At 39.1% G+C, this 14,702-nt stretch overlaps 1 protein-coding gene across 9 annotated transcripts in view; it reads left to right on the top strand.

Annotated features, from left to right (window-relative positions):
* Positions 1-14,702, top strand: part of NEO1 (neogenin 1) — a 237,160-nt gene that overhangs the window by 68,091 nt on the left and 154,367 nt on the right. For 8 of the 9 annotated variants that reach the window (XM_078448869.2, XM_078448870.2, XM_078448866.2 and 5 more), the window contains exons 2-4: positions 568-885; positions 6,601-6,876; positions 10,480-10,633. In XM_078448869.2, coding sequence (XP_078304995.1) covers positions 568-885; positions 6,601-6,876; positions 10,480-10,633 — 748 coding nt within the window. Of the gene's footprint in view, positions 1-567; positions 886-6,600; positions 6,877-9,549; positions 9,716-10,479; positions 10,634-14,702 lie in introns of those variants that run through there. The other variant, XM_078448871.2, reaches the window with a different exon arrangement.

The following is a 14,702-nucleotide window of genomic DNA, read 5'->3' as shown; positions in this document are numbered from 1 at the left end:
TTTATTTCTATGTAGTTAAAATTTATTTTCTTACTATCAAAATAAATTCAAAATGGAAAAAGGAGTATTTGCAAAACATGATAGATAATACCCAAAGATTGCCAAATCAATAGGATGAATGATCCACTAGAAAAATGGACAAAGTGTATGTATGGTGAATTTTGAAAGAAATACAGCCAGTAAACATACCTTATTACTAACAAAGAATCATTTCAATTTTATGCTTCCTTTATGTTTCATAGAAAAGTTCACTTTGAATACAATAATTTTAAATATTTATAAATCCCATTGTAGGGTTTGAAATAAAGCTTTTACTAAATATTCATGTAATTTAACAATGATTATCTCATCTGGCAGGGTCTTTTTTTTCTCATCTTCTAAATGGGTCAAATTTTGATTTCCTCATAAAAGAAATTTTATTAGACACTCATGGTGAAATGACTGTTACTATGTATCATATCCAAACAGCATAATTATTCGACAATAATTTTTGTCCAAATTATATTTTCTTACAGAAATAGAAGAAGAAAGTTTTGCTTAACTTTGTTCTTTTCATTATTTTTATAGGATCCAGCGTTCGAACATTCACTCCATTTTACTTTCTGGTAGAACCAGTGGATACACTCTCAGTTAGAGGCTCTTCTGTTATATTGAACTGTTCAGCATATTCTGAGCCTTCTCCAAAAATTGAATGGAAAAAAGATGGGACTTTTTTAAACTTAGTATCTGATGACCGACGCCAGCTTCTCCCAGATGGGTCTTTATTTATCAGCAATGTGGTGCATTCCAAACACAATAAACCTGATGAAGGTTATTATCAGTGTGTGGCCACTGTTGAGAGCCTTGGAACGATTGTCAGCAGAACAGCTAAGCTCACAGTAGCAGGTAAGTTTTTTTTTAAGTAATTTATGTATATTTTCAAATTTATGAAAGGTATATCTTGATAAAAAGCATTATCATCCTGGAGTTTTCACTTAACTGATTACCATAAATAAACTCATTTAACAAATACCAGTTGAGCATCTAGTGTGTGCATGGGATTATGCTAAGACTTGCTTAGTGCTGTAGGAAGTAAAATGCAGCACTCTGCCCCTTTCTATTATTTAAATTGCTTACAGTTGCTATTTGAAGTATTGAGTCAGTTCTTTTTTTTCTAACTTGGAAATGACAGGGGAAGTTGTATAGGAAAATTGATTCACTGATTGCTAAATTATCTTCCCCAGCATAACAATTTAGTATGGCTTTGTAAGACTTGCAGGATAGTCAGAATCTTGGTTCCTTTATGCCCCAAGCAAGGAACTGACATTTAATTGGATGATTTAAAAACCTACAGGATATAGGTATTAAGGTGAAGAACAGAAAGTTTAAAGAGAAATATTCACTCCCTTTTAGAACATTCTTATTTGAAGAATAATGGAAAGTGTAAACTGAGTAAGTCATGCTTATTTTGTATTCGATACTTATATTCCTCAGGTCCATGTTTTTTCACTTGAGTACTAGATGAAGTAGTTTTTGTTAAGGGTCACATTGTACAAAAATTGTATTATGTTGGGACGCCTCGGGGGACCAGTCGGTTAAGCGTCAGACTTCAGCTCAGGTCATGATCTCACGGGTCATGAGTTTGAGCCCTGCATTGGGCTCTGTGCTGACAGCCTGGAGCCTGCTTCAGATTCTGTGTCTCCCTCTCTCTCTGCCCCACTCCTGCTTACACTCTGTCTCTCTCTCTGTCTCAAAATAAATATTAAAAATTTTTTTTTAAATTGTATTATGTTTAAGTCATATATATATATATATATATATATATATATATATACACATACACACTCGTCTTGGTAAAATGCTAACATGTAAAAAAAATATGACTGCATGAATAGTTCCCCATTTCATTGCCACTCTAGGGTGATGGTTCCCCATCTCCTGCGCACTTCACAGTATACTTGTTCATTCATTCAGAGTATCATGACTCTTTTTCTCTTTGGAACCAGATACTCAAAGCTGAATTTGAGTGTGATATAGAACTACTGTAATTATTCCATAATCACAGATTGAGGATGGAAAAAGAAAAGGGTGAAAGGTCACTTCTTTTGATAATTAGCCTTTCCTCTCTTTTTTTCCCCCCTTCTTTCCTTCCTTTTTCCCTTTCCTCCCTCTGCCTTCCTTTCTTCCTCTAATCTACTTGTCAGGCTTTCTCCAACCTGTTGATAGATAAGTTAGCATGATGACTGCCCCTACACAGTTGCTTAGGTGAGCTCCTGTTTATTGTTTACATTTTTAAGCTGGGCTTTAATCGTAACTCCTTCTTCTCAGCTGTCTCCCACAACCAGTCGCCAAATCCAGTGAATTCTGCTTCCTAGTTTCTTGTATGTGATCCTGAGGCCACTTCTCACCATCCCTCACCTTGTAACCATCTGGTGCCTCATTCTTTCCCTCTTCCAGTCCAGTGGTCAGGGCTCTCTTCTCACCCTTCAGTAGCTCCTCAGTGACAACATCAAGTTGATGTCTAAACTCTTACAGGCCTTGTGTCTTTTCATGAGCTAGTCTCCACTTCTCTAGCTTCATTTCTTAACATTCCACCCTGCCTGTCCCTGCCCTCTACCCTCGTCAGCAGGACCACCTGCAGCACATTTTAAGCTCTGCCAGTACTGAACATTTCAAATCCCTTTTATTCTTGGTCTCTGCCCTTTGCTCATGGCTTCCCCACTGCCTGTTAAGCCTGTCCTCTACATTTTCCTCTTTTCTACTCTGCTAGGTTTGTCCAGCCTTCTTTTTAGCTTTCAAAGCCTTCAGGAAATATTTTTGGCCTAATGTAATGTAAACAGCCAATTTTAATATAGTATAATCAATCCTTTGGCTGCAGACAAGATTCTGTAGGAGAGTTATTTAACTCACTCATGGCCTTGAGTATCAGAAGGTAATAATATCTGAGCTAAGAGATGAATAGAAGTTCTTTTTAATAGTTGCATAGTATCCATTGTATAGATATACTGTGATTAAAGATTCCCTTTTTATGAACAGTTACATGGATAAAAATTGTTTGATATTATAGGCAGTACTGTAGTGAACACTCTTTTCTGTAAATCTTTTCTGTAGAATAGATTACTGGAATAAGTAATTCTACTAATTGCTGGATCATAGGATATACTGTGTGTGTGTGTGTGTGTGTGTGTGTGTGTGTGTGTGTGTAGAATTTTAAAAAGAGCACTGAACTGTTTGGCTCTTCCTCAAAATTTTAACCATAAAGTTACCATATGACTGAGCCATTCTATTTCTAGGTGTCTACCCAAGAGAAATGAAAAGACAGTATGTACAACAATTGTACATGACTTGTTATAGCAGCATTACCTGTAACAGCCAAAAAGTGAAAACAACCTACATGTCTGTCAAGTGTTGAATGGATAACCAAAATGTGGTAAATACGTACATGGAATGTTACTCAGCAATAAAAAGGAATGAAATTGTGCTATATACTGCAACATGGATGAACCTGAAAAACATGATACTAAGTGAAAGAAGCCAATCACAGATCATGTGACTTCATTTTATATATATATATAAATGTCCAGAATAGGCAAACACAGGGGGCCAAAATGTAGATATGTAGATTGGTGGTTTTCTAGGGTTGAGGATGGGGGAGAGGAGACAAGGGCACAGGAGATAGGGTGAGTGAGTACAGGGAATGTGGAATGACTGCAAGTGAGTACAAAGTTTCTTTGGGGGATGATGAAAATGTTCTAAAATTAAATTATAGTGATGGTAAATTATAGTGATGGCAACTTTGTATGCATACTAGAAACTGTTGAATTGTGGACTTTAAATGGTAAACTTTATGGTATATAAATTGTATCTCAATAAAACTTTTTTTTTTTTTTTTTTTTAAGAGACTACCAAGTTGCCATTCTAAAAGAACATTGGTTAGTGTTCTTTGGTTACAGGCAATACAGACCGATTCTGGCTAAGTCATGTAAGAAGGGGAATTTTTGAAAGAACACTAGGTAGCTCATAAAATGAAATTTGAGAAGTCTTCTCTGCACTCATTTTTCCACAGTAGAAATTTTTGTTTTACTGCCTGGGCAGTAGCCTGGCTGTGAGTGTTTTGTGCCTAAAGGTGGAGGAATTGGGTGGTCTGAATACAGACACTGTTAATCTTTTCTTGTCAAGCCTGTGTCTCTCTCCCACTCCAAGTCTCTGGAAGTAGCAGGACAAACTGGCCCCCTGCTTGTGAGCACAGGAAGCCCCAGCGATTTCTGCCTCATATGTCCGTACTAGTTCCTCCATCTGCTTTCCCTATTCAGAAAAAAAAAATTGATTCGGGTCTGTGCCTATTGGGGGATAATAAAGCAGACATGGTAAAGTGTTACCAGCTGAGTGATCTGAGTGAAGAGTAGATGTGTTCCTATTCAGAAGCTAGACAACCTGCAAATGTGCCATTTCCATGTGGATTAATTCTCCATCATGAAACTACAAAACCTAGAACTGTTTCTCATAATTTACTATGGTCATTAGTCTTTAAAGAAACATTTTGTTGTGTTGTTAGCATCTCAGAATCTTTTCAGATGTTACTGTTAATAACAGTAGCTAGTATTTGAGTATGTGCCAGGCAGCGTGCTTTATATGAAGTGTGTTAAGTATTAACCTTTTTAACATCCAATGAGGCCTCTTACTGTTCTCATTTTATTGAAGAAGAAACTGAGGCTTCCAGGTTAAGTAGCTTGCTAATGTCACACAGCCATCAAGTGGTGGAGTTGGGATTCAGATTCAGATTGCGTGACTCCGTGTATCTACAGAGTATTTATGACTGCATTCTTGTTAATATTTTATTTTGAAATAATTTCAAGCTCATTCAATTATTGCAAGAATGAAACCAAGAAATTACATCTGCTCGTCACTCGGATCACCCAGCTGGTAACACTTTACCATGTCTGCCTTCTTATCCCCCAATAGGCACAGACCCGAATCAGTTTTTTTTTTTTCTGAACCATTAAGGGTAAGTTGCAGACACTGCCTCCACCGAAATACTTTCATGTATATTTCCTAAAAACAAAGATATTCTTCTAAACAACCATCTATCAATTTTAGGAAATTAACCTTAATACAATACTACTGTAGGTACTGTTCATATTTCACTGGTTGCCTCAATAATGTTCTTAATAGCAAAAACCAAAAACAGTATCTTTGTCCCTCCCCCACTCCTTTCTGGTCCAGGATTACATGTTTTATTTGGTAGTTGTGTCTCTTTAGGCTCTTTCGGTCTCCAGTCATTCTTCAGTTTATCCTTATCTCATTTTGTGTTTTCTGGTTTTCCCCTATGAATAGATTCAGGTTTTGCATTTTGGGGAAGAATATCACAGAAGTAAGTGATGCTGTGTTTTTCTTAGTGTATCTTATCAGGAAGCATACGATGTTTTGTTCCATTACTTGTAATGTTAACTTTCATCCCTTTGTTAACATGGACTGTATTAACAAATATATATAATATGGACTATATTAACAAAGTAATGAAAGTTAGTGCTCTGTTTCTCCACTGTAAAGTTAAATATTTTGTACTTTAATTAGTAATACGTATTTTGGGAAGAGCTAATTTGATACTCTAATAATATCCTATTCATCATCCATCTTTCACCAACAAGTTTAGCATCCATTCATTATTCTTTTCTGTGTTAATTATCATCATCCCAGATTTAGCTAGAGGAAACTCCCTTCAGTCTGACTTCTGTGTACTTTTTGATATGTTCATGTTGTTCTTTGAATGCTTCCGTACTTCTGTCACAGGATGTTCCAGGTTTATCTTGTACTTTCCTTATTCTAGTCCTAGAATGAACTTCTTCTCCAAGGAGCATTGGTTCCTTGTAGTGGAGAATGTATTTAGAAATCAAGATTGTGTCACCATATCTACTCATTGCTACTTAGGTGGCATTGATTTTGAGCTCTCTCTGGATAGAGCTAGGAAATGTGTGTGTGTGTGTGTGTGTATATATATATATATACACACACACACACACACACACACACATATTTACATATGTATTTGTTTATATTTATACAGACACACACATACCTATGTGTATATCTCATATATATTTGTACACACACATACACTCATGTACACACACACACACGTATGTGTATATCTCCTAGCTCTGTCCAGAGAGAGTCCAGAATATATACGTATACATATATATATACACACACACATATACATATGTCTGTTTGTAATGACTATGAAATGTATATATATTATACATATATACATTTACATTTATATATACATTTAACTATATTTGTATAATCACATAAAACTGTAAGCTTAAACTGATACTTCAGTTCTACCAATACGAATATGGGATTTATTCTGCCCTCTGCTTTTCCATATTTATACCTTGCTTCTCCAACTGTGAGGAATCTGATTCCGTTTATCCCTAGTACATTTGCCTCTTTGACCTGTATCCGCGTTGTAGCCAATTTCCTGACCCACAGACCTTCGTCTGGACCCTGGTTCCACTCATGGCCACAGGGGCCGACTTGCTCCTGGTTCCCATGACTGCATTTTAAAGTCACATTTAACTACATTTTATTTCTTCTTTTCTCTTTTTTATTGTCCAGGTCTTCCAAGATTTGCTAGCCAACCAGAACCTTCTTCAGTTTATGCTGGGAACAGTGCAGTTCTGAATTGCGAAGTCAGTGTGGATCTGGTCCCATTTGTGAGGTGGGAACAGAACAGACAGCCTCTTCCTCTGGATGATAGAGTCATCAAACTTCCAAGTGGGACACTGGTTGTGAGCAACGCCACTGAAGGAGACGGAGGGCTCTACCGCTGCACAGTTGAGAGCGGCGGGCCGCCGAAGTATAGCGATGAAGCGGAATTAAAAGTTCTTCCAGGTATCCCCCTGTCATCAGGACCCGTGGTTTTATGTTCGTTAATGGATAAAAATGGTTCTTTTAGAATTTTCTTTTTTCATCAAACACTGTCAGATGTGTGGTGTGACAAGCTAATGTCAGCATAGGAGTTTCAGTTTTTTACAGGGGAGAAAAGAGGAAAACGTGCCAGGAAGATCCTCTCTTTAGTGAATACATTAGTCAGTAAAAATGTATCAAGTGATAAAATGTGTTTCATATCTATGGCTTTCTTCTTGGCCAAACACTAGCTCTGTGTCTTTCGTCAAGCCTCCATCTGCTAGTTCCCTGTAATACTTCATACACTTAGGTGTCTTTACCCGTCAGCATCAGAGACTCGCTCAGGCTAGTTCATAGAAGGGATGTGCAGAATGGTAACAAAAACAGCAACTCTGGAGACGCTGGTAAGCAAGAGTCCTTGGATCTTTATAACACTCCCTTATTTTAATGCAAACCCAGCTCCTTCTTCCCTCTCTTGGTGGGTTCTCACTCTTCCTGCCCCTGCTGGCTCTCCTCATGATCTTGTTTTGTGTGTCTCTTCCTGGCTGTGTCTCTTCTGCTCATGACACCCTCTCACTTGTTGCTCACCACAGTCCTTCAGCCTCCTGATGTCTCACCTTTCGGCTTCCACTCCCACTGCTGGGTGCCTGATTCTCTCCACATTTCTCCCTTACACCTGAGCTTATAGATATAGTTGGGCCATCCTTACGTTGTTTTGGCAGGTTTGTCATATACAGCTACTTCATAGGCTAATTTTTGGTCTATGGATTGGCTTGCAAAGTGAGACCGGTATTTGAACAGCGACGCTTGAGGGTGTTCCTGATGAGCTTTGAACTAATTTTTTTTTAAATTTTTTTTTTTAATGTTTATTTATTTTTGAGACAGAGAGAGACAGAGCATGAACACGGGAGGGGCAGAGAGAGAGGGAGACACAGAATCTGAAACAGGCTCCAGGCTTTGAGCTGTCAGCACAGAGCCCGACGGGGGGCTCGAACTCACGGACCGTGAGATCATGACCTGAGCCGAAGTCGGACGCTTAACTGACCAAGCCACCCAGGCGCCCCATGAACTAATTTTTTTTTTAATGCAGTTTCTTTCTTTGTTGTCATCATCCATGTCCTTGGCATTCCTGTCCTGTGTGTTCACACCTCAGGAGCCACAGTTATTTTTTTTAATGTGTGTTAGATCATGTCACATCTTTGCCCAAAACCTAATGGTTTCTCATCTCAGAGTAAAGGTTAAAGTCCTTGGCCTGTAAGGATTTATATAATCTTTTTTTTTTTAATTTTTTTAACATGTATTTATTATTGAGAGAGACAGAGCATGAGCATGGGAGGGGCAGCGAGAGGGGGAGACACAGAATCTAAAACAGGCTCCAGGCTCTGAACTGTCAGCATAGAGCCCGATGTGGGGCTCGAACCCACAAACCACGAGATCATGACCTGAGCAGAAGTCGGATGCTTTACCTACTAAGCCACCCAGGTGCCCCAGGATTTATATAATCTTAATGCCACCTCTCTTCCCATAACGCTCCTTCCATCTGGTACTCTTCTCTCCCTCACTTTGTGATTGTGGCCACCTTATGTTTCTAGAACATTCCAAACACTGTTTTGCTTTAGGTCTTGCTACTTGGCATTTGCTCTGCCTGGAGTCCTCTCTTCCCTCAGATGTCTTCCTGAATCATCTGTCTTATTTCTTTGCTCAAATGTCACTGTATCAATTAAGCCTTCCTTGACCACTGTTTAAAATAAGTCTTCCATTTCTACCCCATAGTTTCCTCTTCTCCTTCGTTTTACTTCAGAACATATCACTATCTGACATATGCTGTCTTGTTTCTTGTGTCTCTCCCCTAATAGTAGGTAAGCTCAATAAGGGTAGGGAATTTTGCTACCAAGAATGGTAACTGGCAGAACAGAAGACAATAGATATTCGTTCAAAGGTGTCTGTTTCTATCAAAATTTGATTAAATGTAGCTAAATCTGGGGGGGGGGGGGGGGGAAGAGAACTATTACCATATTGCAGTGTCTTCCAGCCTACTTCCTGACTTGCTTTTACATGGCAGAGGTCCTGTTTCTTCTTTATACCTGGGGTACCATTCAAGCAAATCCTTAAAACCGGATCCAAGGAAACAAGATTTTTCAGTGTCAAAGGATGAGCCACCACTCAATATCTGAAACATAAACGAAGTACTGAATGTTTCTTTTTACTTAAGTAAGAGAAAACCATACTTTCAAGCACAGTCTTCTTGAATTAATGCAAACTGCTAATCTCGTATAGAATTTTGGGGAAGACGTTGTTTTTGGTATGTTGGTTAAGAGGCAAGGGTGGGTTGATGTCAGCCAAAGAAGCATGTTTAATGGTTGGTTACAGAGGCGAGAGCAGGTTAATGTCAGCTGTAGAAGCAAGTAATTCCACTGCTGAATGGCTGACTTCTAAAGCCTGAGGCTATCACTCATTGGCTGACTTTCCAAGGCATGTTCACCGAAGCGAGTTGTCACTGATCTGTTAGACCTTGTTTATTTGTTACCATGGCTACAGAACAGTCATCAATTAGTTACACAAGGTTAAAGCCAGCCCTGGTGGTGGTTACCGTGGCTGTAGAATATCTTTTCCTAAGAGTATGGAGACAAGAATCACGTCTCTTTACCTGAGAATGGTCTGTCTTCTCAAAACTTAATACTGGAAATAGATGTTCTACCCATAAAAGTGTAGCCTTTTCAGATGTCCATAAGAGGGCAGCTATATAAAGTGGACACACTCCGAGTAGTAGCCTCATAGCTGTACCATTGTAAAAATCAAAGGATTGACAGACTGCGTGAGTAAGGTAAAGAGACAAAACTCAGAAAGATTTTCATAAGTAACACAGATCCAGGGATGTAAAGGAAACCTCTTATGATACCCCTATGAATGGAGAGGATGCTGTTAAGCATCCTGAACTTGCTCAGTCTTTTCTCTTTGTACCACTCATGAAACATTTACTTATCCAGTCTTTTATTTTTTATTTTTAAAGTTTATTTATTTGAGAGAGATAGAGATAGCATGAGTGGGGGGAGGGGCAGAGAGAGAGAATCCCAAGCAGCAGAGCCCAACACAGGGCTCGAACTCACATACCGCAAGATCATGATCTGAGCCGAAACTAAGTGTTGGACGCTTAACCGACTGAGACACCCAGACACCCCCTTATCCAGTCTTTTAAGGTGAAAGGGATTCGTGTCAAATAATCTCTCAGTTGGTCAGTAAGCACCTTATGTTAGGAGCTATAACTTGTACATCTTTAAGGCCCCCAGAGAGCGTAGCACGATGTTTTGCACATTGAAATGACTTAAGAAATGCTTGCTAATTTAATTGGAATTTTCTTGTGTCACTTTTTCTTAAAATATTTAGTTATATAAAGCCAAACAGGGTGCCTGACTGGCTCAGACAATAAACCATGCAGCTCTTGATCTCAGGGTCATGAGTTCAAGCCCCACATTGGGCATGGAGCCTACTTAAAAAATAAATAAAACCACACAGACTGAACAGGAAATTGCAATTCCTCATGATGAAAGTGGTAAAGTGCTTTCTTAATTATTGTCTTCTATTTTTTAGATCCTGAGTTCACATCAAACTTGGTATTTCTGAAACAACCTTCTTCCTTAGTCAGAGTCCTTGGTCAGAATGCAGTGTTGCCGTGTGTCGCTTCAGGACTTCCTCCTCCAGCCATTAGATGGATGAAAAATGAGAAGGCACTTGACCCAGAAAGGTAACATTGTCTGCCTAAAAGCCTTTTTCAGCCTTAGCTTCAGACTTGGTCTAATCTTGTTTGGGACTACTGATTAATAATGGAAAAAAATGGCCATCTATTTTATTTTTTGTTTAAACACATTATAATGCTCATTTGTCATTCTTGAAATAGTTTCTATACTGTACATGATAAGGATGTTTAAAGAAAAAACTGCTTTCAAAGTACTAAGCGTTTATTCCATTTGTTCCTTCTGAGCTACAGTATACTTAGCTTAAGGCCTCAAGACCTCCTTCCCTAAACTGTTGCAAGAGTTTCTGGTTCTGACTAGCCTGAGGCTTATCATTCATTTTCATGAGTGCAATTTGCATTTTGTTGGTAGTAGTTTTCTTTAACAATAAAAGAAAATGTGTTCCTCATCGTTTTGTTTTTGCCTTTTAAACTCCTGCCACCCTTCTTCTGTAATCAAAATTCTTCCTCTTCCACAAAAACCTTTCTATTAACATCAGCCATCATGTCACCCCTCATTACTTCTTATGTAATGGGTACTTGACCTACGTAATGGGTGCTTTTCTCTGTTGTACTTTGATAAAAGAACTGAGGTAGTGGCAGTGGTGGTATTCAGGTATATTTTGTTTCCAAAACAAAGTTATCTTGTGCGTTGTAGAATGTTTAGTATCACCCTTGGCCTCTGCCTGCTAGATGCCAAAAGCACTCCCAAGTTGTGACAACCAAAAATGTTTCTGGAGCTTGCCAGATGTCCCCTGGGGGACAAAGTGGTCCCAGTTGAGAACCACTGTTGCAGAGTACTGCTGTCCAATAGAGATATGATGCAAGCCACATATGTAATTTAAAAGTTTTGGTAGCTAAGTTAAAAAAAAACTAAGATGTACATGTGCACTACTAAATACAATAATAATAATTTATACAGTGCACCAGTTAAAGTGAAATGTAGCTCTCCCAAACAATAAAGTCATGGTTAGTGTTACTTCAGCTTTTTAATTTTTTTATTTTTTAAAGTTTATGTATATATTTTGAGAGCGAGAGAGACAGAGTGCAAGTGGGGGAGGAGCAGAGAGAGAAAGAGAGAATATTCAAGCAGGCTCTGCACTGCCAGCATGGAGCCTGACACGGGGTTTGAACCCACAAACCATGACATCATGACCTGAGCCGAAATCAAGAGTCAGATGCTCAACCATCTGAGTCATCCACACACCCCTGTGTTGCTTCTGCTTTTATATTTAAATAAAAATTAAATAAAATTCAGCATTCAGTTCTTGAGTCATTCTAGCCACATTTAAAGTGTCAGAAGCCACTTCTGGCTAGTGGTTATTGATTTGGACCGAGCAGGTCTAAAGATTCCCAGCTGAGTAATCCAAAGTAAGCAGACAGTCTTAGTTTGTGCACTTGAGTAACCAAGACCTGGGAAGGGGTATCTGTCTAGTCAGCTTGGTGATTGACCTTCAGGTGGGGATGATAGACTGCAGTAAGGTGTTCCATTACCAGAACTAATGGTATCATCTCCAATATCACCTCTTTCTTTCTCAGCACCCAGTCACCAACTACTTCTGCCTCTATTTTACTTCCTTTCTTGCCACTCCTTTCTCCAGCTGAATATTTTGCAAAGAATTTATAAGACCTCAAGGGAATATTTAAAATGTATGCCAACTGAAACATAGGGAACCTTTGAAAAGGGGATAAAAATTTGAAGCTCTTAGAGTAGCAATTTTAATTGGCTACATCTTAGAACATAATCTTTATCAGGAGTAGGAAAACTGAAATAGGTTATCTTAAAAGATTTTGTATTTTATCATCATAGAAGGACATTTGGAGGATAGATCATGATAAAGGAGGTTGAGTTCTTATGTAAGAGATAAAAGTGAGGATTGCTGTGATTCTCATTTGCTTATTCAATAATTATCAACATATTGAACACCAATTATGTTAAGCACTGTTCTAGGTACTGGGAACAGAGTAGTGAACCAAATAGACTTTTGCTGTTACGAATCTCATATTCTAGTGGGGAAGAGTCAGACAGTAATTATATAAGCATGTAAAATTTCAGTTTATGGTAAGTGCTATGAAGAACATTAAGACAGAGCATGCCAGGGATGCCAAGAGAGGTAGAGGTAGGATTGCTGTTTTATATATAATGTGTTGGACAGTTGTTCTGTTAGTAGAGTGATTCTCAACTGGGCTCTAGATGTGGGTTGGGGTATACAAACCATGGTAGAAATGTTACATATCTTCCTTTTATGTTGCATAAAATTGTTATATTCAATTTTATTCAAAGATATTTCTCAGGGAAATTTTTTTTTAATTTTTAAAAAATATTTATTTTTGAAAGAGAGCACCAGAGAGAGAGTTGGGGAGGGGCAGAGAGAGAGGGAGACACAGAATCCAAAGCAGGCTCCAGGCTCTGAGCTGTCTGCACAGAGCCCAGCGTGGGGCTTGAATCCATGAACCCTGAGATCGTGACTTGAGCCGAAGGTGGACGCTTAACCAACTGAGCCATCTAGGTGCCCCAAAAATGTTTTGTAATTAAACCAAATGTGAATATATCATGGCTAGTAGTATCCCTCTGAATTTTAAGGATAAGTCAGAAGACTTAAGACTAAGTAGACTGTTTTCTACCTTGAGTTCTCCAGGTTTCTGAATACTTGGGTTAGGTGGTAGAAAAGTCCGAGAAGCATTGCTTTTGTATAGCACTGTCTCAGGAAGTTCACAAGCATATAAAAGGGCAAATGTTGATGTTGTTCATGTCAGTATTTCCAGACCCTCGCATAGTGTGTGGCACATAATGGGGGAGGGAGAAGTGGTGACCAATATTTTTCGGTCAGATGTCTGAATGTAGTGTAGGAAAATCAGAGTGCTTCAGGTTAGATATAGGTAATTACTCAAAATGTCTTTGTTTCTACCAGTGTATTATGAGATATGTAGATGAGTCTTAGCTAATAAATTATTTAGACCTCAAATTAGTAAGAAATTTTGTAATTGGAAGAAACAAGTGGGTAGAAATCTAGATAGTACTAGGCTGGCTCTAGTAAAAATCTTTAACTGTTAGACATCTTTCTCCATTGCTAATCTAAGACCGCTTTGAAAATGAATATTTTAAAACATTACTGGGTAGGATTTAAGATGGTGGAGTAGTAGGAGCGCCCTAGGCTTGGCTTGTTCCTTGAACACAGCTAGATGAATATCAAATCATTCTGAATACCCAAGAAATTGATCTAAAGACTGACAGAACAAACTGCACAACTAGAGGGAGAGAAGAGGCCACATCGTGGAAGGTAGGTGTGGAGATATGATTTGGGGGAGAAGTAGATCATGGGTGCTGCAAAGATGAGAGAGAGAGAGAAAGAAAGAGAGAGAGAGAGAGAGAGAGAGAGGGGATCACACAAGGAAAACCCTTCTCCAAAACCATTGACTGGGAAAAGGAGAGGGGCTGATTTTTGTGTTTTTACAACCAACAAGACTCAAAGACTTGAGTTTTGGAGGTCTGTGGCATGGGTGGTGTGGAGCCCAGAGGGCACTGTAGTGCTCCTGTAGAGAAGAAGGGCAGATAGCCCAGGGGCAGATGGTGTACTGGGAGAGGTGGTTCCCCCTTCTTAAAGAGCATCTGGGAAAGGTGGCATTGTCTCTCCAGAGACAAAAGGGCTGGTGGGCACCATTAACCCTCCCTTGCCCCTCAGCATAGGCACAGAGCCATCTGCTGAAGGCAGCTAATGTGGACAGTGGCTCTTTGCTGTGCTTTACTCCAGATTCCACACCCCTGCTCTTTGCTGCGACTGCCCTTCTGGGACAAACCTACATCAGTCCCAATGTGGCAAGACCCTCCCTTAGAGGACCAGTGTGAGTCCATACCACACTAGTTCCCTAAAGTTTGGAGTTTTTTTTTTTTTTTTTTTTTTTTTTTTTTTTTTTTAAATTTTTTTTCAATGTTTTTTATTTATTTTTGGGACAGAGAGAGACAGAGCATGAAAGGGGGAGGGGCAGAGAGAGAGGGAGACACAGAATCGGAAACAGGCTCCAGGCTCCGAGCCATCAGCCCAGAGCCTGACGCGGGGCTCGAACTCACGGACCGCGAGAT

Source organism: Panthera onca, chromosome B3 (genome assembly GCF_046562875.1).
Source record: "Panthera onca isolate mPanOnc1 chromosome B3, mPanOnc1 haplotype 2, whole genome shotgun sequence".
NCBI lineage: Eukaryota > Metazoa > Chordata > Mammalia > Carnivora > Felidae > Panthera > Panthera onca.
This window is presented reverse-complemented; position numbering and strand designations above follow the sequence as displayed.